The 24,188-nt window shown below is 35.5% G+C and overlaps 1 protein-coding gene across 1 annotated transcript in view; it reads left to right on the forward strand.

Moving 5' to 3' along the window:
• Window positions 1-13,806: 13,806 nt before the first annotated feature.
• Trpm (transient receptor potential cation channel, subfamily M) overlaps window positions 13,807-24,188 on the forward strand; it is a 410,993-nt gene continuing 400,611 nt past the window's right edge. Inside the window, 1 exon segment of the mRNA XM_090403483.1 lies at window positions 13,807-13,865. Coding sequence (XP_090259609.1) covers window positions 13,807-13,865 — 59 coding nt within the window.

Here is a 24,188-nt window from a genome sequence, read left to right on the forward strand (position 1 = left end):
TTTTGTTGACCGCTGATGTTTCCGGTAGATTGATTCTGCTTTTAGCAGAATGTAGCCAGTACTTTAAACATCTTCGATTTTATTTACAATCGATAAAAAGTGCGTCTATTTATATACAATCAGCCACTGTCTAAAAAAAAGAAAAGAAAAAACAGCCCTTAGGGAAGTAAACGAACGATTGTGCACTTTAGAACAGCAAGTGGTGAGGCACAGAGGGACTTTTATGTCTGCATTATTTGAGACATTGTTTTTTGTTTTGTTTTTAGCTGGTTTGTTTTTGAATTCATTGCGCACAAGACTTGTAGTTGGTTGGTGTATGTCGGATTGCTTGGTTATTCTAAGAACAAAGTATTTAAGTTTAGGTTAACTTGAAAGATTTACACCTTCTGAGTAGAAGAAATCTTTCTTTGTTTATTTTCTTTAAATGACACAGTGCGTAATTTATCGTGGTTTAGATAACCATCAAATAAGCCAAAAAAAAAAAACGGATTAAAAAGCCGACACTGAGCAATTTTCAGATTTATTTAAAGTTTGCTATAATTTTTCCGTTCTTGTTAGACTTGTAGGTTAACTTCTCCCTTGTGGACTCTAATTCAACACGGGGGAACATGTTTTTTTGAATAACTTAATTTGGAGATGATGTATTTCATCTTCCGGTGAGAGACCACTACTTTGGCTTACTGAAGACTGGAATTGGCCTGAAAAAGCACAATGGTCTGTAGAGCAGAGCGAAGATTCTGGGTTATTTAACCCTTAACACATTCATGTTACTGACCTTAATGATGTAGGATTACAGCCTTTTGTAGATAGAATTCATATAAAAATGTTTGCTCCTAAGTTAGGGCTTATTGAAGGTTCTCATATGTATTAGAGTCATTGTTCTGCTTAATAATACAAAAAGATATTATTCAACACCAAACGTAAAGATAATCTTGAATATTGAGCAATTTCAAGTAGAGTGATGTGGACAAACATCATGATGGGAAATTGGACAATGAGACTTATTTGTCTCATAGCCTGTGATCTCAGAGAAGGTTCTACTAAGAAAGAAGTGGAGTAATTTTTCTAGTCATTAGATAAGGCAATGACAAAGAAAAATGAAATCTTGGAGATCTAAAGAACAGAGTAGGAAATGAATCTCACCCGGCATATAGAAACGTTTTGCGAAAATTTGGAGAAAAAGGCAAGGCTAATAATGATGGTAAGTACCTGCTGTATGTAGGATATAAGGTTGTCATCACTAACCATGATCCAACATAAAAATGTGCACAGATTCATATAGACGTCACAAGAAATAAGAAAAGTCTCATTAACTGTGCTATTGTTAATAACATATTAATAACATAATCTACGATATTTGGCAATCTTTAGAAATGATGTAATGTGGCGGTATAAAACGTTTAACAGTAGTGGATGCACTGCTTAATTCAGAAGGCATGATCAGAAAGTCGAATTTCAGGTAAGTGGAGTACAGCTATCATATTACCCATCTATAAAAACATGGAAATAAAGCAGAATGTGAATGACAGAAGAATATCCCCGCTGAATGTTCCAGGTAAGACTTATGCAAGGATATTTCAGAAGAGGCCGAATAAATAGGGACTGTCAGAATCAGATTTTCAATTTGAGACAAATAGATGAAAATCATGATTTAAGTTTTGCAATCTGGAAAAGGCGTGTTACAGGGTTCACAAGAGAAATCTGTTCATTACAGTAGTGTAAACGGTGTTCTATATCGAGCAATAGATAGGCTGTGTTTGAGCTGTAAGCCAATAGTTAGACTTCAAAGAGGTACTGTAATATGTATGATCAGGTGTGAGACAAGGATGTACACTATCTCTACAATTATTGAGATTTATTAAAACCTATATCATCAGTATCAATCACATTCTGATGGAAAGTGGCATTAGACTTAATATCAAAAATTAGATGTTAATCTCATCTCCTTATTTATATGCGTGCTATCCTACTACTCTTAAATAAATCCAGTACATGTCTGCACGATTCTGTAACTAAATTGTATTGAATACCTCTATAACAAACTTGGTATGAAAAAACAGGCAAGAACACTGAAAAGATCAACTGCATACTGAACGTGAAACCTATAGAACAAGTACAACATTTCAGCTATTTAGGCATAATTTTAGTGAAGATTGCAAATTAAAGACAACAGAATTAGCTATGCTGGTATGATAGGCATTCAATTGGATAATTTTATATGGAATAAACGAGAAATTAGTCAAAACACTAATAGCTGTATACATGAAAGTGTTCAAACAAATTTTAACTTACGGATCTGAGTGTTAGATTAAAAATAAAACAGGTGGTCAAAGACCAGATGAAATTAGGAACGAATTTGACATTGTTAGCATGTGTGATCAGAACTATATAAAGTTGTATGGTCATTTAAACAGAATGAGAGAGGAAAGTTTGGCAAAACAGGTGTCTGATGCCAAGATGGTTGGAAATGATTCACAAGAATTCAGTGTCTAGGTGGATTGATGTATATATGATGCTAGTTATTTTATTAGTGGAGGTAATTACCAAATAACAAATTTCGTAAAATTAATCAATGCAGACATATTAATAACAAGTTAGAATCGTATTGCAGATTTTACCAATAAAAATATTCCTATTGAAATCAGTATTGAACCACATGGACATTTTCTTCTGCGCATTCTAAATTTCAAATTTTATGAAACTCCATCTTACACAAAATATAATTTCTAAATCATTTATTGCCATAGATGATTTTGACACGTCTATCTTTTTCTGTGCTTTTTCATATGTGCCTTCCGATTGGAGTAAAATTTGAAATGGTTGAGCACATTTCGGAAAGAATTGCAAGTACCACATTTCGATGAAATTCATCCAGCCTTTCGATCATACGCACAAATACTCCAGGAAAGGACGGATGAATTTTATTGAAATGCGGCACTTGCAATCCTTTCCAAAATTTGTTCAACCATTCCAAATTTTGCTACGGCATTTTACAAATTACCGTAAGTTGTGTACGTTGTGAAACATATCCAAAAACTACCAAAGAAATGTTTGAGACGAAGTACGATCTGACGTACTTCGTCTCGGTTTCTATATTCTAATGTACGTCAAAGACCCGTGAGAATATGGAAAAAGAAGTGTGCACCCTTATTCTCTCTAAGTGCACCATCGGTACACTTAGTCAAAATTAGTAGGATCTGCATATGAAGCCATCCGCGTCAAACTTCACTTTCAGAAAGGTTGTGCGGGGTGATTAGATGTTCTTAACTTGGGGCAGATGAACAGAAAACTGCTTGGACAGCTGCCAAATTGCCGCTTGACCTGACATCGTGAAGACGATAATGGCTTACTGAGACTTATTGTCACTGGTAACGAAACAAATCTCCAGTACAAGCTAGAAAGCAAACGACAGCTGAAATGGAAATGTGATGTCTCTTGGCAAGACAAAGTTCCCATTGCAGTCTTCAAGCTGATAAAATGATGTTTATAATGTTCTGGAATTCACAAGGATCAATCGTTAAACACTGTCAGGTAAAGAAAAGAGTATATCTATGGAAAAAAGTTGTTTTTTTTTTTTACTGCAGATATATTCAAAGATTATACAGAAGATTTGATTATGCTGTGTACATTAAAAAACAAATTATCCACGGTCAACCCCGGTCCGAAAATATTAAATGGAAAATTCCAGAAATAAATAATTTATAATTATATCAGCAAAGTGGATATTAGATCCAACATTATTTCAAAGCCGAATGTTTGCAGAAACTACGAAAGTTTCGTAAGTTGACCTGAGAATACAATAATCAGCATCCACGAATTGCGCTACCTACTTGACTTAAGTAGCTAAGGCAACTCGGGGATGCCGGTTATTGTATTCTCGTAAGCTCTCAAGTCAACTTACGAAACTTTCGTAGTTTCTGCAAACATTCGGCTTTGAAATAATGTTGGATCTAATTTCCACTTTGCATATGTAATTTTACATCACCGAAATGAAGCCGTTATTGGCTCTTTCTTTTAGTAATAGACAATTCGGCTGATCCCAGAGGTAGTCTAACACCAGGGCAACTCGTTGCAACAGTGGAGGAAGCTACGCGCCGCTTGCGGCCTTTCGGAAATATGGAATATCTGGAATTGCGCACCGTTCAAATCGACTGTCCCGGTATCGCAGTGCCCCAAATAATGGCCCCAAAGCGCAAAAGTAGTGACGCTGACAATTCGAATATGCCAGAGAAGCCGTAAAGTGCTTCCTGTTAAGTGAAAAAGATGAAAGTTCTCGACTTTATAAAATAATAAATAAATCATAAAAAAACGTGTTCTGAGGTTGCTAAGATTCCATTCACATTCAAATAGCTTTATTACAGTATGTAGTTATAATTATTCTATTTTACTATTGGTTATTGTTGTTAATCTCTTACTGTGCCTAATTTATAAATTAAATTTTATCATAGGTATGTATAGAAAAGTATATATGGGAATGAAATGGATATACAACCTTATTAAGCAAGCGATCCACAAGATGATGTGGAAAGAATATCGTGAGAATAAGAGTGAGAGAGGTTATAAAATACATAAAGCTCACGCCAGAAATGTAACGAGTATTGTGCGGAAAGCTAAATCGGAGTATGAAAAGAAATTGGTCATGAAAGCTAAAGGCAATCCAAAAGAATTTTATCGTTATGCCGCAAGCAAAAGAAAGAATGAATGTGAAAGAATAACATTATTAAATTCAGATGGTACTGGAGTGTCGGAAGCTAATGAGATTGTTCAGTTAATGAGTACCAACTTTGCTAAGATGTATCAACCAGGTGTATGTAACATGGTACGCAGTGCTACTGCTACATTGGATGAAGAGTTAGAGGTTCATGAAAATGAGGTTGAAAAGCTGTTGCATAACTTGGATAAGAATTTGTCTACAGGAACAGATGGAATATCAGCTCGTTTGCTAAAGGAATATTCAGCCGAATTGGCTAGGCCTCTCACATATTTGTTTAACTTGAGAACAACTATAATTTGTACAACTGACGAATGGAAGGAAGGCATGATAGGTCCATTGTACAAGGGTAGTGCAAAAAACTGATGTGTCTAACTACTGACCTATCAGTATCTCTGGTGTGCTTTTAGAGAAGATTTTCGACAAGTTGATAAGAACTCGCATACAGAAATGGATACACAAACAAGCTCTACTCTGCAAGGAGCAGCATGAGTTTACTAAAGGAAGGTCATGTTTTAGAAATTTGCTCATATTTTATGACAATGTTACGGCCGAGTTGGATAAAGGGAATTGATACACTATGATAATGTTGGATTTTTCTAAGGCATTTGATAGGGTACCACACGAAAGGCTGTTGCATAAACTGGAGAATATAGGATTGGAATATAAACTCTTGACTTAGATCAGGGGATGGTTGACAGACAGATATCAAAAAGTTGTATACAGTGTGTGTGTGTGTGTGCGTATGAATCTGCCAGATTTAAGGTGACCAGTGGTGTACCTCAGGGTTCAATCCTTGGGTCATTGTTGTTCATTCTATACATTAATGACAGGATCTAACATCAGATGTGCAATTCTTTGCCGATGATGCCAAGATAGGAAGGGCAATCAAGGATGCTACTGATATTCAGCAATTACAAAATGATTTGAATAGACTGCAAATTTGGGCAAACGAAAATGACTGTCAGTTTAATGTTAGTAAGTGTAAGTTATGGACTTTGGCGTGATTGGAGTTCCAGCGGCATATTATATTAGCGAGGTAATGCTACAAGAAACTGAAGGTTCAAAGGTCACATAGCAAAAGTTGCAAATACAACTCAGATGATAATTGCAATGTTGAAGAGAACCTTGATATGTAAGGATGAGGAAGTCATTTTGCCTCTTTATAAGGCTGTACAAGACCACATTTGGATTATGTGCAGATTTGGTCTCCCGGGCTCCAAGGGGATAAAAGAAGCCGTGGAAAGGGTGCAAAGAAGAGTTACAAATATTATATCCGGATTATGGGATTTAGATTATGAGGACAGATTGTGACTATTTGGATTGCAGACTCTGGTTAACAGGAGAAAGAGGGGTGATATGATAGAGGTCTATAAACTTGTGAATGGGTTATAGGATATCAACTGATGAAATGTTTCATTATATGGACGGTGGAGAGAGAACACGGGGGCATCCATGGAAGTTAAGTTTGTTCACAGTTAAGAAAGGGCTAAGAGCTAGGTTTTTCTTCAAGAGAGCAGTGAGTGAGTGGAATTATTTGCTCTTAGGGGTAGTGAAAACATCTTGTGTAAAATGCATTTAAGAGAAGGTATGATGGCTGGTTTGGGTGATTTATGGCCTCAATCGATGAGTCCTTGACTCCCTGTAAGTCTCAGATAATAACAATAATAATTATATAGAGTTCAGTACTATCCGTGGTGTATCTTGGAACATATCCCCCTCGGCAGAGAAGGGGAAGACTACTGTACATTGCGGATACTTTGTATTCATTCTCGGGAATATTATATTATATTATATTATTATAGAGTTCATAATTCCAGTTCATAAGTGAGTCTATGGAAAATTAGGATTCAATTTAAGATAGCTCGCTTAAATTGTTTCTCAGGAACCAGTTCGTTGTAAAACCGAGGTCTACTGTATTAACTCAAATGATTACATTTGTGTTCAAAAGTCATTTAAATTTCGAAGTTTAAGTTCGATTACGTAAAAGGTTGAACTCAAATAGTCACTGTCCCTCATTGACACCAAAAGAGATCCTTTTCTTTTAACCTAAAACAACAATTTATGTCGATTTGCTTATGAAAATAAGAAGAAACATGATATTCAATTTTTGCACAATACCGCAACATAATACATAAAAAAAAAATCAGCTAACGCCTTTTTATTCCCGTATACGGGGAGTAGGCGAGGCCATTTAGCCCTATCTAACTTTTGGAGACTGAGTGGGCAGTTCAATCTCCACTGGTACCAATCAGAGATAGATGGCCCAAGGCTATCACTAATTAAGCGGTACTCAGTGAAGAGAGACGGCTCAAATGTGCCGCCATCTCGTGGTCCCTAACCCTAACACAATATATTTAATGTCTGAAATAATGTGGGTTCTATGGTCGATTTTCTTGAGTTTACAGGACGAAAAACCTGCTTGCCCGTGCCAGAGATCGACTAACTCGGGAACCGGTCGAAAAAAGGCTTAGAAAAATTTCCTCTAGTCCTTCCTCGCGGCCAAGCGCCGTGGTTGGCAAACGCCACATCCACTGAGCTACACAGGCTCCAAACATAATACATATCTCAAAATATTGAGTTAAAAATTCCACTGATGTAATTATTTTTTTTTTTAGTATTCAGCTTCTATCAAAGTTTCAAGATCGCAGTATTCAAGAGTAGGTTATTTCTATTATACAGTACAGTAATATGGCTTTAATAATAATCAGAAATAAAACTGTGTTATTTAAAAATGTCTTCATCAAAATTATCCTGACTTATGTAAGTCTAAAATTCAAAGATGGAATATTAGTATAAGATAAAAAAAACCTGCATCTGTTACGAAGTTTAAAAAATCATTTGGTGCTATTAACTTATGGAAGTATCCAGGATAGGCATTTAGATCCAAGATGAGGCATTGGTAAGAAGTCATCACTTCCTAGCCGAGGACCATCGCAGGCTACCATCATTCCCCGAAGTGTTCAATGTCTGTAGATTTGTGTGTTTGCTGGGACTGTTTGCCTGTTTTGAGAGATGAAAAACCCGAGTTTCCGAGAGAAAAAAAATCTTCACCTCCGTATGAGACCTGCTAAATCACCATTAGTTGAAAACACCTAAGAAAGGTTTCGCAATCATAGATGGGAATCGAGTCCAGGTCGTTCCGACCAAAGGGTTTCGTCTGTACCGACAGAGATTCCAAAAATTCACTTTTTTTACAAATTAATTAAAAGATAACTTTTTTTTTCATCTTTTCGGTATTTCGTGGTATTTTATTGGCAATGGACGAATGGAGCCTTAAAAATTGTAGTGCGTTTGTAAGTAAAGAAGATAATTTACCATGAGCGAAAAAAAACAAAAAAAAAACAATCCCCTTAATACATTTTATGATCGAATTCGTTTATGTTCCAAACAGTCTATTTTTGGAATATTACTATATCATTAGCAATAGATAGGATTGATTTTTCACGAAAAGCTCTTGTTTAATCCTCCGTTACCATGGACACAAGAATGTGTGGTCCATTAAAGTTAAATGGAGTTGGAGAGAATTTTCGATAAACTATACTGAAGTACTTTTAGTGACTTTGTTTCAAGTTATTTCAATTGTTAGCTATCCGTTTTTGGAGAGAAGGTCGATTAGTTTAGCTATGGATCGATTAGTTACATCCTTCCCAGCCTTGTGAATAGAACGAATTGTTTAGCTTGAATGCGTACATTAGTTTCTGTACTTTACTTTCTTAAAAAAAAACATAAAAAGTGAAATATGGTTGCTCAGCAAGAGTCTTATTTATTTAGCAAGATTTATTATATATTATGCTTAATAAACATAAAATTGGTATTATTGCAGCTATTTTTCTCATGTGATTCCCAATCCATGAACGATTGTAAAGTAGTCATTTTATGTATTTTTATTTATTTTTCATAAGAATAATAGTCCTCATATCTTCCGAAACAAGTTTATGTAAATACAGCAGTTACACGCTTATGTTGTATGTACCTGTACTGCATATAGGATGTTTTACTATCGCAATAAGTGCCTCTTCAGATACCGAATTGTCTGACTCATACGTAGAGAAACGTTGGAATAACAAAGAGCGATCACTAGATATGGAAGTTAGATGCGAATGGCCAACGAAACATAACCTACGGCTGCTTGCCAAGCATGTAGCGATATCAGACAGCGTGCTAACAAGACGTGTTAAACCAAGTACTATATCATTGACGCTAATTTAACATAGAAGTATTGTGACACATTTGTGACATGCCTAGTGCATGCTTCAGTAAATATGTACGGTTGCATGGCGCTTTAAAGGCCCAAGGGCTTTGATGTTGGCTCATCTCAAACTAGGCTGATGCTGTGTGTTTGTTATCTGAATGTAGCTTGTATATTATATAGGATTACTACGTTCTGATTTGAATATATATATATATATATATATATATATATTCAAATATATATATATTCAAATATATATATATATATATATATATATATATATATATATATATATATATATATATAGAGAGAGAGAGAGAGAGAGAGAGAGAGAGAGAGAGAGAGAGATGAGGAATATGGAAGTAAAAAAAGGAGATGAACTGTGTTAGAGTATGCGATTAATATGTTAAGAATGACATTTGAAGGTTTACACATTTTCCAGTGGAAAATGTTGCTTGACTTGTATGTTCCTAAGTAAGATACGTAGTATTATTATTATTAAGACACACCTCCAGGAAGTTAGAGACTCATCGAGGGAGACCATATACTACACACCGGCTATCATGCTTATTCTTGAATTCATTCACACTGCTTACACTCACAACATCCAATGGTGATCCGTTCCAATCACGCACCACCCTCTGAGAGAAAAATCTAACCCTCATCCCCTTCTTGGCAGCATTCATTCTCAGCTTCCAAGGATGCCCTCTTGTCCTTTTCCCACCCTCCATAAATTGAAAAATTCCATCAATTGAAATTCTGTATGACCCTTTCAGAAGTTTGTAAGTCTCAATCATATCACCGCCTCTTTCTCCTGTTTGCTAGTTCCTGCAGTCTACAAATTCTAAATCTCTCTTCATAATCAGTACTTCATAATCCTGATATCATTTTAACGCTCTCCTTTCTACTTTCTCCAATATATCAGAATCACAACATAAACCAGGAGACCAGACCTGCGCACAATAGTCCAAGTGAAGTCTTATAAAGGCCTTGTAAAGAGGCAAAATAACATCCATATCTTTACATGTGAACGTTCGTTTCAGCATTGCAATTTTCTTTTGGTCGAATTTGCAATCTTTGCCACATGACCTCTGAACTTCAACTTTCTATTTATTAACACCACAAGATCCCTAGTCTCATCCGTTTCTTCTAGCCTAATCCCACCAATATAATACGACATTAGATACCTAATCACACCGAAGTGAATGACTTTACATTTACTCATATTTTCTGACACCCATTTTCCCATGCCCACAATTCCAGCCTATTCAAATCATATCCGCAGCATTCCTGATTACCTTACCAATCTTTGCATCATCAGCACATAGCTTTATGTCGCTTGTCCAATCCTTCCCAATATCATTAATGTACATATTGAATAACAGCGGACCAAGCACTGATCCTTGTGGTACATCACTTGTTACTTTAAACCTTGCAGATTCGGATCCCCCGGATACCACTTCTTGATATCTGTCAATCAGCCGTCCTCTTATCCTTGCTAATATTCTATAACCCAAAGTATATTTTCCAATTTATGCAAACGTCTACCATGCTGTATTCTGTCAAATCCTTACAAAATCCAAAAGTATCATGGCGTATCCATTCCCCTTGTCTAGTTCAATGGTAACATTGTTACAGAATATGAGCAAGTTGCTAAAAACACGACCTTCCCTTAGTTAAACCCATGTTGTTCATTACAAAGTAGAGATTCACTGTTAACTCATTTCTGAATGCGAGCCCTAACCAATTTTCCAAAATCTTCACCACCACTCCTAAGATACTAATTGTTCGATAGTTGGATCCATCGGAAAGATACACCGGTATCTTTCGTATACATCGGTATTAGAAAGGAAAAACAATTCACGAAAGACTTTTATGTAAACCTGTCATATATATACAGGGTGTTCGGGATAAATTTGACAGTTTCGTAAGGAAAAAGAAAATCTTCTTTGTATCTATTAAATTTAATGAATTGACAAAAAACATTACAGGCAGAGTTAATTACAATACTATCAACAAGATTTTACTCAAAATAACCACCATTAGCATCGATCACAGCTTCAATTCTGCTTCGGAACCTCGAACAAGCTGATGCTACAGTCTCCCTGGGAAGGGCCGCAAAACCTGTTTTAATTTTATCCATTAACTGGGCTTTTGTATTACTGGAAGTGCGATTGGTGTCTTTTTCAACTGCGCCCCATACAAAATAATCCATGGGGTTAAGGTCTGGGGAGTTTGGAGGCCAAACATTTGGACTGGTGAAGTCGTAGAAATTTTCAGACAACCATTTTTGACTTTTCCCAGAGGTGTGGCAAGGGGCCGAATCCTGCTGCCATACATACGGCCTACCATTGGCTACCCTTGTTATCCAGGGCTTGACTACAGTTAGCAACTCCACGAACAAAGCCCGAATTCCAATGCCAGGGTTCTTCAACACCTGTTCCTGCAGATTTGCGAGGAATTCTGCTGTACGAACGCAATCAGATCGTCTGCTAGGGATCTTTCTTCTTGCTACATCCTCGTAGTCACCATTGCAAGTCTCTAGTTCATGCCTGATTGTTTTTACTGTATTCAGGGAGCATTGGGCAGCAGTCGTAATATCCTTATTTTGATGGCGGGCACGAATCATCATGATACAAGTTATTCTCTTCCATGATTCAGGTGGGTTCCAGCTATCCATCCTTTCTGACATCTTGTATATGAATGAAGAAGGGTCCAAACTTTTAAATGAAGAGAAGTGTGTGTTAATACATGTAACTTACGGAAAAATATAATTAATTATAAATATGTCAAATTTATCCCGAACACCCTGTATACGTACCCTTGGTGGGCAATAATTTTTTCTGTTTTTTAAATTGTTTTTATTCATTTTTACATAGTCCTGAAATCATGCTGTAGAGACCCAGCATAGAACTTTTTCAAGCAACTTCAGCCTCCAATATATGAGGTGGTTGTCCCACACCGGGCGATGAAATTCATATTCCATCTAAAGGCAATCACAAACATTCATGTCCATGGTGGGATTCGAAGCTGGAGCATGTTAGCCGTTAGCAGATATGCCAACCAACACATTCAGGAACGTTGTATTGCTAACGAATGCACCAGGCACTGCTATTAGTAAAGCAATTCCTGTTTTGTTCTGTTGAATGTAAATTAATCACTAAACGTTTCTCTTATAGTTTCCTAAGCAACTTTTTTCAGTCTCTTAAAAAAACAAATAAAGCAACTCTGTCTGTCTGACTTTGTGTAAGCTGTTTCGCTGTTTGTAAGCCTATTCTAAATATTTTAGTGTTCACAGTCACTGGAGATATTATCCGTGCATGTTTTGAGCATAACATACATCACAACAGGGAAATACGAGCAGTTGTCCAAACTACTTTCAGATAGTTCTATTAGGATTATTGCTTACTGCTGATGTCCGTGTGTTGACTTTTTTTTTCTAGACAAAATAATCTTATTGATCCCACACGAGTCTAGATCGTAGCAACAAACGAGTTCCTTTTTTGTTTTTTGACGACATTGCATTGCTTACTTTTTTCTCGCTATCTGTCTTGCATTTTTAACATCGGTATTTCACTGTCCTCTTATATTCTGCAAGAGAATTTTATAAATTTATTTTCTTCTTCTTGCGACTGGCGTCGCAATTCAAACAGGACACTCCAGCGTATGCTAGAAATAAATTGCTGACAATAAAACTATTAGATGTTATAGTTCTTTTAGAATTGTGATAAGATTCATTCGAGGATTACCTGTATTTGATAAATGTCTTTAAATATGTCATTTGAAAAATTCAGAATCATTTATCATTTCAGAAACCTTTCTTCTAGCAGAAGCTCCTATATCAAATTCTGTACTTGTTTTACAGCCTTGCCTATTGTACTGCGCCATTTAGGGATTAATTTTGATATCGTTCCACAATCCAGTTAATAATTTTTTGAGTAGGAATATTGTTGGCGAATAGTTTATTGATAAGTTTTGTTAAGATTTCAATTCCGGTTGAAACTTAGGATTTCTCACTTTTTGGGACTTTTTTTTTATTCCACAGCTAATAATAATAGCATTTTTTCAATATTAATATCAAAGTTTATTATTATACAACGTATTTATACAACATTATTTGTTATTTAAGTATTTATAAACATTATTATATTTTTTGATCGCTAGAAAAATTCAGTATTTTTTATATGTGCGCTTAAAACTTTATTATTACATTTACTATTCAATACAAAATTCAAAATACCCATAATTGTTTTTGTCACTACTACACTGAACTTATTTTATTTTTCTCGTGGTGTATCAGAGTGTCCTCCTCGAAGCTTGTACTAATAAGCTTATTAGAGTAATATACTAGATGGCGGTGGTTTCGTTTCAGTACCCACAACAAGCCAGGTGTCGATTTAGCTGTTTATATGTATGTCTAGAGATATACATATGTAAAATGCATATATAAATGCATTTTTTCCGGTTAGCGCGTAGAAGCCAGTACATGCGCTCACGAACAACCACTACGTCCTTTCTTGTTTTATGACATGTTGTTCTAGTTATTCTGTACTTTGAAAACTGAAGTAGAACATGTGATTTATCATGACTGTGTAGCAGCATAAGTATTCTGCCTTAAATATTATGTTTACTATCATTCATGGTCATATGAGTGTGGGATCTTCTCTTTGTTCCCAGAATATTAGTTTTACCATTATATTTTGTAACGATTATAATTTGTTAAGTTGGTAGCTGTGCAGAATGCATATAATGTAATTGTGTATCTTAAAATACACAATTACACATTTTCACATAATTCTTTATAGATTAGTATTTTTATGCATGTTAGAACAAGTCTGTTAATCTGTATATAATTTGTGTGGATATTCCAACTTAGATTAGCATCGAAGTGAAGTCCGAGATGACGTGTCGTTTTTACCTGTGTGATGGTTGTGGTTTTAGAACTACAACCATCACGCAGTAGGTTATTGGGGCTGAGCATTTTTGAATATCATTCTTTTTTTTTTCAGAGTTTATATATAATGACCTTTCAGTTAGCCAGTTGTTGATCAGATTGATGTCGTGTTGCATATTTGTGCAAGTTGTGTTTGCGTCGTTGTGAATGGATACTCGACCGTGTCGTCTGCTTATTGGAAGATTTTATTTTTAGCGGAAGTTGGTTAATATCGTGCTTGTATATGGTAAACAGAATCGTAGAAAGAACAGCTCCTTGTAGTACTCCACAGGTTACTGGTAGCGATTTGCTCTACGCTGATCTTATACGTGTGATGCGTTTTCATGTATGCTTTGGAACCACTGGAGTAGATGTCCTCCGATTGCGTTATGCGTTAGTTTGTTCCACAAGGCGTTGTGTGTTCGTGTGTCAAATGCTTTTCTAAAGCGAATAAAAACAACTAATTCTGTTCTATTTTCATCTAATGCAGCGTTTATTAGGTCTGTGAAATCGTCCAGGAGCGTTGCTGTTCTTTTATTCTTTTGAAAACGATATTTTGTTTTTTGGGATGATGCGGGATTTACATATGTATGCGGAGAGTTTGTGATACACAATTATCTCCATGATTTGGTTGATTACCGACAATGCGGCGATGGGTTTGCAGTTAGTTATAATGTTTTTTTTCCGTGTTTATGTATGGGGTGATTAATAAATTTCTCTTTTTTTCCCGCTTGATTTTATAAATGAAATTAGTTAAATGAACCATATACATTTAGATTTTGCTTTCAAATAATAATAATAATAATAAATTTTACACACACACATTTATTTATCATATTTTTAATAAAAATCATTTTTGCTAGTACCACATATGCGTGTGTGCTATTAGCAAAAACAATTTTTAAAACGAAAAATATAACTGTGTATGATTTATTTTTTTTTTTTCAAAAATGAAAGGAGACCATGATTAATTCATATTATTCAAAATGTAATTCATTATTATCAAAATTTCATATCAATATTCATAATTTTCCTTATTATCAAAAATAACTTTTCTAGTAAAACTGCTAACTATTGCTCCGTACAAACAAAGTTTGCTGTTCGTACAGAAAATCAATGAACACTCCAGTTACTTCAGTGCCTACGCCTTTCCCAACTTGTCTTTTTTTGCCAGTATTTGCTTGAGGTGTAAGCAGGCAACAGAACATAAATGTTTGAGTTCTCCCGTTCTTTGTGTGCTAATATCAGTTGCTAGAGTATGACAGCCCCATCTTGCAGTATTTGGTGATATATAAAGGGCGTCATCACACACACACAAGATGCTAGTGACATTGCCCCTGGACCTAACGTAAATCTTATAAATCCCTACCTCTAAACCTGTTTGAATTTTGACGCGTGGCATGAAAAGTCTCTTGACTAATAAAGAAAAAGAAGACAATCAGCGACGCATATACCGCCATCTAGGGAACAGCTGTAGAAATAGCGTTCCTTGATATGCTGTCGAATCTTCGTTCTTTGACGTAAAGTTGGAATAGAATATAAATCTGGTGAGTGGGCATACGTATGAAAAACGCTTTCCTTTCATCTTATTACGAAACGCGAAGATCATCCAGTGAACGAATTTCCTTCAAATTGGCATGTTATGGAGCACTGTTTCCAGATTCTGCGAATCACTCTCGAAACACCTTCAGTGGACGAAGAGTGATTCGCAGACACTAATTTTCTCCTTTAGGAGAGATGAATCACTTCACTCATGCCAGTTCCGCTTGAGATGAACAAAGCAGTAAATCAGTGTTGTGAGCTGTACAATCACGTACCTGTCAGTTCATAAGCATAGTGATTTAACTTTCTTGTCATAGAAGATTTTGTACATTCTCATATATAATTATAGTTCGTTCTTATTTTACACCATGACTGCTTTTTCGGAACGTTATCTTTAGTCACATGATTTCCATGATGAGTATATTTTGAGAGTATTCCTTGACTTTGACCTCTTGCCATGCCACAAATATGATGAATATGGAATTATCATATTGAGTAAAGTTATATTAACTAATCACTTTTATGCTGATTCATCATGTTTATGCAATGCTTTTCGTTATTGTAAACGGCATACTGTGATAAGCTGTCATCCTGGTCTATAGAGAAGTACCTGGACAAGACCGCCTCATGAGTGAAGACTCTTAACATGTAGCTAGCCAGTAGTTTTCTGATCCCTATTTAAATAATTATTTGTAATTTAAACTTACAATTGATTGTTTTATATATGATAGAAGAGATTTTAATGAAACTGTTCTGGCTTTGTATTCAAAAATATTGAAGATCTTCCTTGAGCTTTTTGTCACTTCTATAGTGCATTCGGAAGAGTGGCATTTATACTTTGTGCTGAACGACCTAGGTCCGAATCCTATTTGGAATGCGAGAGGTATTTATAAAGACCTTTCAGCTGGTAAAAATAGTCTGACGAAAATCATCCAGATGACTCGGACAATTTAAATAGGGATCCTACATACCAAATTTCATCAAATTCCTTTTATCTAGAGAATTATTACTCTCGTTGGATCATTAGTCTCGAAATTGGTCCTGATCAAGCTGACAAAATATCTGCGAAATGTGTGTGTGTGTAGGATTATAACTCCTATACATTAATAAAGTTTTGCTGACAGCAAACTAGTAATTGTTCGATTGATATTAACTCTCATGTTCTGTAACATCAAAAATGTCGTTTTATGAGGGTATCAAAGATTTTCTAGTATTTTCGTAAAACGGAAATAGATTTTTCCGACATATGACTAAGGCTGCAAAATTCCCATAATTCGCATTCTCTTTCAACAGGAAATTTAGATTTTATTTTAACCGAAAGAATCATTTATCGCTCATGCTTACCAACGTAATCAGTTGTGTGTGTGTGTATATATATATATATATATATATATATATGAAAGAAACAATGGAATAACTGAATTTCTCCTTTCAATCTACCAGTAAACCTGTTTTAAATGTAATTTCCATCTATTTATTGGTATTCTACGTTTAAAATTCACAACGTAAACTGAGAAATGTGTTCGCATTTGCTTTCAGATTGTTGGCGTACTCCAAATGCAATTGTAGTTTTTAGTTCTTCCAACATGTGCTGGCATTGTGCTAGATTTCCTTGCTTTGTTGTCATGAATGTGAAGTGATGTTCAGCCATGCATGGGAATGTTTCATTTTGGCGTGTCATTCCAGATCGAATGAAAGGAAAGAGCAAGTGGTCCTTGTGGCTGTGATTACAGAGCATACTCGTTCCGCTTTTCGTAGACATCAAGGTTTCTATGGTTACAGCTGTGTGCTTCACTAACCTAAGTACACCTTGCAAACATTGCCATAAATATGCAGCAGTTTTCAATGGTCCAACAGTCGAGTTTGATGGATAGGATGTGATTCGAATGATGTACGTGGTTTGAGAAGGCCTTTTATCTCTCGAAACAAAGCTTACTAAGCGTAGATCTATAAACAGAATGTCTTGCATTTTATATCCAGCGTGGCAGATGAAACAGAAGTTTTGGTTGAAAACTGAAAACAAATATTTCCACTGGAGTGTTTTGATGGATGATCTCTGGAAAAGTTGTACCACGCAGCTGTCCTAGTACTAAATATCATCAGGCAAATGTTTTAGACTTTGATTTACTTTAAAATATACGTATAAAGTATCCTTATCAGCAAAAGCACAGGAATCTAAGTGAAATAAATGATTATAATTTGAATTTTATGTTTGAATATTGAAATCATCATACTTTTGCATTTGGATGTCTTATTCATATGCAAGTGTAATACCTAATAATACTGTACAACAGGTCTCAACTCGCTCTCTGTACTGATCGAACTCTAATATTTGTATTCCAGCTTTAACAAGCATCAGAAGGTTAGTAGATAAATATTGTCTGATAATTGCGCATGCGTTGGTTTTTCCTTGTTTTGTGGGAGGTACGAAAGGTTTATTGGAAGAAAAGCCTTGTGACCTGTTTTAAGAGACTGGTTAGTTCAAGTTTATTTAAAAAGCTTTCATGATGGTTCCGAGCATAAATTAACATTCGTATTTTCAACGACCAGAAACACTCTGGTTATTTTAACTATATGATGGACACCATGTTAACAGTACAAATCCTTCCAAATTGGAAACCTTAAATCTTTTGATGGAGTAGAGCAATTGCTGACATATTATATTCCTAAACCCTAAGCTAATAGTATCTGAAATAGCGTGAGTTCTACGATTGATTTTCTGAGTTGTGGAATTAACAACCTGGTTTGTTTCCGGGAAGGGAAAATTCCACTTGCCTGCGCCAAAGATCGATTGAACAACCATATGAAAAAGCGCTATAAAAACTTCCTATAGTTAGATACTTGAATCGAAACTATAAAGTTATTTCTTCTAGCAATATAGAATTATGGAACCAGAAACGTTGCTAAGACTACAGAAGTACCACAGTAATGTTAGTCCCCATCCATTTTCATTTTTGTTTGTGTAGAAATTTTCAGGAGACACTAACATAAGAAATGACAATATTTCAGAGTTGTTCGAAATACCCATATAGGTTCTATTCTAATCGCTGACTAGAAGAACTTTTTCTAGTCCTGTTTTCAGCTGGTTCTAAGCAGTCAATCTTTGAGTAGGCGAGTGGAGTTTGCTTTCTTAGAAAAGCAAAGGTTTTGTCTGTAACTCAGAAAATCGACCGTGGAACCAATGTTTTTTTTTTCAGAACGTAAAAACAACTTAAGGTTTAGGAACACGAGATGGTGGCAATTGCTTGCTGTATATTCTCCTTCCTAGGTCTTCAAAACCCTTAGTAGCCATGAACTCAGTTTTCGATTTTCAGAAAATTTATTTCTGAAAATAAATTTCAGGTGGCTGAAATTTATTTATTTAGCGTATGGGGGAAAAAGACTCTTATGAGAACTATATATAGACTGACAGTTCAATTACGCAATCGAAGGCACTGACTTGGAATAAATGCAGGTTCTTTGGTGTCCAGGGAAGGAGAGTGTGGAGCAGTCATCAGTGATATGATGCATAGTCTGCACAGCACCACACATGCAAAAGCTTGACTGTGAAATTCCCTATAGATGTAATAAGTAGGCACAGCCTCCTTGTCCTGTCCTAAATTTGTTTATTTGGCTCCAGAGGTGTCGAGGTGATCGAATCCTGGAGATTTGATAGTTGGATCTGTAATCGGTACTTGTTTCTAGTTCGTTCAGGAGTCTTCCCAACCAGTCATGGGAACCATCATCTGGTATTTCCACAGTCCATATAGGAATTTCAGAATTAACACCTGCATGTTAATTCTGAAATTCTTTATTTCTTTGATGATAGCTTTTTCTCTTCTAGCACAAGGAGGAACTGATGTGGGAAAGAAGGTGTAACAATGGGGAAGGAGTAGATCTTAAGGTGCCAAAGATGGTCTCATTGTTATGTTAAGCTGTGCAGCCCCAAGAGTAGTGTGATGACTTCGGTTCCAAACAGGAGAACAATACTCAGCAATAGGGAAGACCAGAACCAGGGCTACTGTTCTAAGAGTCGAGGCATTACAACCCGAAAAACAAGTTATGTCTGACAGCTTGTTTATAATGTTGTTGTCTTTAACTTAGTTTTTCAAATGTTTTCGGTCAGTTGGAAAAACTTTAAGCCAAATATATTGCTTCAAGCTTCCACCTATTCCTTTTCGGGAATAAAAGGTAGTAAAAGATTGATTTATTTTACTGACATTTTTGGTGTGATTATATCCTTGCTTAAGGGGTGCTTAATGGTCAAAGCTGTATAACTGAGGGGAGACGTCCACATAGCCTTTAAAGGAATGCGGAGAACAGACCAGGGCTTCTGACCTAATGTCCAATCCTCACCTTCTCGTGGTATACCCTGTTAGGTATCTACCTGGATACTGAATGAACGAGGATTGGCTTTCAATTTGGGATTTAGCCGACCAAATTGTATTCTTATTGGCTTAAACCACAATATACAATAATGGTAAAACATGACAGAATTTCGTGCCGGCTGGGGCGTCGTCCGGTTAAACAAGGCCCCCGTTGTTTTCGCCAGGGAACCAGGGCAAACAGCGAAAAGTCAGCTACTGGAACAAATCCTAAAACACACCCCAGCTCAACATTGCCGGAGTTCAAAATCGCCACTATCAACGTAAGAAGCCTGAATGGCAAAGAAATGGAGCTAGCTGAGGAATTGGATAAGTACCAGATCGACATAATAAGGGTGATAAGCTGTCACTTATCATCCCTATCATGCCACTAAAACAAAAAAGACAAAAACTGGTGTGATCTTTCTGAGCAATAAACACAAAATGTTATATTCAGACAATGACAATCAAGGAAAAGAAGGAGTAGCCATAGTATTCAACACTAAATCTGAAGCTAATCTTCTTGAATGGCAGGAAGTCTCAAGTAGAGTGATGTGGGCAAATATGAGAATGGGGAACTGGACAATGAGACTTATTTGTGCCTGTGGTCCCACAGAAGGTTCCTAAGGTAGAAACGGTGGAATGTTTGAGGCTTCAGAGAAAGCAACTGACACAATGATAAATGAAAGTTCGTCCTTGTTGGGGATCTAAATAGCAGAGTAGATTGTCATGATTGTCAGACATACAAAAATATTTTGGGAAAATTTGGAGAAAAGAGAAAAGCTAATAATAATGGCAAATACCTGTTGGATTTCTGCTCAGGATATGGACTGGTTATTACTAACACCATGTTCCAACATAAAAATGTACACAAATTCACATGGAGAGAAGAATGGCATACAGGAATACAAAGATGCAAGGAATAAGAAATGTCTGATTGACTATGTTATTGTTGATAGTGATGTTTTCTTCCTGGTGGAAGACGCTAGAATGTACAAAGGATTTGAAATTGGAAGTGATCACCATTTAGTCTTGTGCAGGATAAAATTGAATTTTATATTGAAAAGAAGAACATGTAAGAAAGCTTTAAAGCGAATGAAAGTTGAGCAGCTCTCAAATGTGAACTGTAGACTAAAATACACAAATATTATTCAAGAAAACAATGAAAGAGTTTGAGAACAGAAATCAAACCTTGGACAGTCCATGGCAAATCCTGAAGAAAACATTGATTGATTCAGCCAGAGATGCATGTGGTGATGTCTGCAAGGATAAAAAAATCAGAACTCCGTGGTGGACACACGAAGTTAAAGAGGAGTGAAGGGAAAATAAGAAAGCATATCAAACGTTCCTGGCAAATAAGTCAGCTTGTGCTCTTAGAGAATACAGAGACAAATGTAAGAAAGCTAAACACTGTAAAACTGGCTAAACAAAAGTTATGGGAGGACTTTGTCATGAACATAGAAAATAAATATCAAGAAGGTGGCAAAATATTCTGGAGGTTGTTGAAGAAGCTTAGAAATGGAGGAAAGAGTGCTGTAAATGGAGTTAGAGATGATAAAGGCGACACTAAAACTGGAGAAAAAGATATCCTTGAAGTAAGGAATGAGGAGTAATTACTTCCGAAAAATGTTAAATGAAACAAGCAGTGACAGCACAACACAGTGGTAAAAAAACACTAGCCAGGCATATAATCAGGAATACATATCCATACTTGAAGTAGAAAAAAACCATCAAAATCCTGAAATGTGGAAAGGCAGCAGGATAGATGATGTTCGACCAGAAATGCTCAAGTATGGCGATATAAAAGTCTTTCAGTGGCTACAATGCATAGTTCAGAAGGCCTGTACAGAGGGACGAATTCCCGATAATTGGAATAGAGCTCTCATGGTACAAATATATAAAAAGTTAAATAAAACTGAATGTGAGAATTACAGAGGTATTTCTCTACTGAGTGTTCCTGGTAAGATTTACGCAAGTATACTTGAGAAACGGTTGAGAAGGATTGTGGAAGAGAAGCTTGGTGAAGAACAAGCTGGATTGAGGCCCAATAGAGGCTGTCAGGATCAGATTTTACGACAAATAGTTGGGAAATCATGGGAATATAACAAAGATCTGTATTTAAGTTTTGTCGATCTGGAAACGGCATATGACAAGGTGCCAAGAGAGAAGCCATTCAATACGCTGCAGTTATATGGTGTCAGTGGGGCATTATATCAAGCAATACGTAGTCTTTATTTGAGTTGTAAATCAGCAGTTAGAATTAAAGGAAGTACAGGAAGATGGTTTAATGTTAAATCTAGTGTCAGACAAGGATGTATATTATTCCCTCTGTTATTGATTATCTATATGGATCACATTATGAAAGAAAGTGGTATTAAACCTGATATCAAAATTGGAGATGTTAATGCCAGCTCTTTGCTTTTTGCGGATGATGTTATACTTCTAAATAAATCAGAATAAATCTGAATGTCTTGATTAACTTCATACCATATCTATTACAATAGATTCCCTGACTAAATTGAGTAACTATTGTAATAGATATGGTATGAAGGTCATTAATAACAATACGAAGACAATGAAAATAGGCCGAAGCATTGAAAATATCAACTGCATTGTGAATGGAGAACCTATAGAACAAGTAAAACATTTCAGCTACTTACGCCTCATTTTTAGTGAAGATGGTAAATTAAATATGAAAATAGACAACAGAATCAACAGAGTTGGTAGTAGGAAGTAAACTGAATAAATTTATATGGAAGTAGAGAGAAATTAATCAAAACACTAAATTAACTGTATATAAGACCGTGTTCAAACCAATTTTAACTTATGGATCTTGGAAGTAAAACACTTGACGAAAAACTAGAGACCGCAGATATGAGAGTCCTGAGAAATATTAGGGGGCGTGAACGGATGGCATTAATGGCAATATCATATTAAAAACGAGGATATTAGGAAAGAACTTGACATTGTCAGCATCCAGGAATGCTTTAGCAGAGCTAATCTCAGGTGGTGTGGTCACTTAAACAGAATAGAAGATGAAAGATTATATATATATATATATAAATTTTAATTAAAATTTAATTTTTAAATCGATCTTAGGTTGTCTTGATTAATAAAGTATTGTCTAATTTTTATTAAATCATTTTACCTTACACACACACACAAATAGTCATTTGCATTTGGCTGAATGTTTTGGCAGCAATGTAGGTGAGAAAGTTGAAATTATCCTATTTTATTTTCCAGCGTTGTACCTTCCCTTTGGTTTTTGCTATTTGCCCACCTCAAATTATAAATTAATATTTGCATCCGAAAGAAAAATAAATAACAGGCAAATGGAGGAAAGAAAAAATAACAGAAGAAGGGAATTTGTGCTGTTATATTTCTCTGACTTCGTGTCTAAATGCCCTTCGTTTAGTTTCATTGATGTGTGTTTTGCATAATGTAGATCTGAAAGGCATTCATATCGTATTTATTTCTTTTCGTATTATCTTAACTTTGGTTTCTGTTTCGACACAAAAGAAAAATTGATTTTTACCCGTTACAAGAAAAAAAAATGAAGTTGAAAGGGATTTTATTGCTTTTTCTGACACTTATTAAAATTCTCATCGAGGGGTTTGAATTGATATGTTTTTCTTCCGATTGTTGTGACTTTTTTAATATCACATTTTGTTACGTTATACAGCAATGTCTTGACTCTAAGGACTCTATTTGTACAGTCCATTAGTGGGATTTATTGAGCAGAGTTTCTTCTGAAATAACAAGCTCCTAAAGATCAAGGATTCTAGATGTGCGTTAAATGAATGCCGCATGTAGAACCGGTGTGAAGCAGAGCAGCGCCTTGCTTACTTTGCTGATTTTATAGCTTTACAGAAAAAAGCAGCCGTGTGGTTAATAATATTTGTAAGTTCGTGATTAAAAGAAAAATCAATCAAAATCATTTTTTGATTTGTATATAAAGAAATAAATGTCATAATTATTTTGTCATAAATCGATAGACGAGCCTTTTAGGCTGTTATTTATACCACAATTGTCTTATTTTATTCTTATTTTCTATATATCGATGCTGTAGAAAACTGTTGATATCCGAATATTTATCAGTGTGTTCGTCGTATTTTGGACTTTAGATTTGTTATTCACCAGATAGCTAATGACAGTAGTTTGGAAGAATAACCCGTTTTGTATATACCACTTGTTTTTTACCACCGAAGTACAAAAAGCCACTTTATTGGACTAAATTATTCAATTTAATTTAACTAGACATCTTTTGAGGTCTTTCTGTGTGTTTGGATATTTCTTGCAACTTCCTTTATTTGTTATCATTAAATCTCTGTAGTTATGTGAATAAAATCATTTGATTTTAATAGTTTCTTCAGTACCATTCCTTCCAGTCTTGCAGAAAATAATTAAATACTCTTTAAACGTCTTCAGTTTTTTTTCTAGAAAATAAGAAAATTATTTATTTAA

This window comes from Typopeltis vanoorti, chromosome 14 (assembly GCF_054136105.1).
Source record: "Typopeltis vanoorti isolate ZY-2024b chromosome 14, IOZ_Tvanoo_1.0, whole genome shotgun sequence".
Lineage (NCBI taxonomy): Eukaryota > Metazoa > Arthropoda > Arachnida > Uropygi > Thelyphonidae > Typopeltis > Typopeltis vanoorti.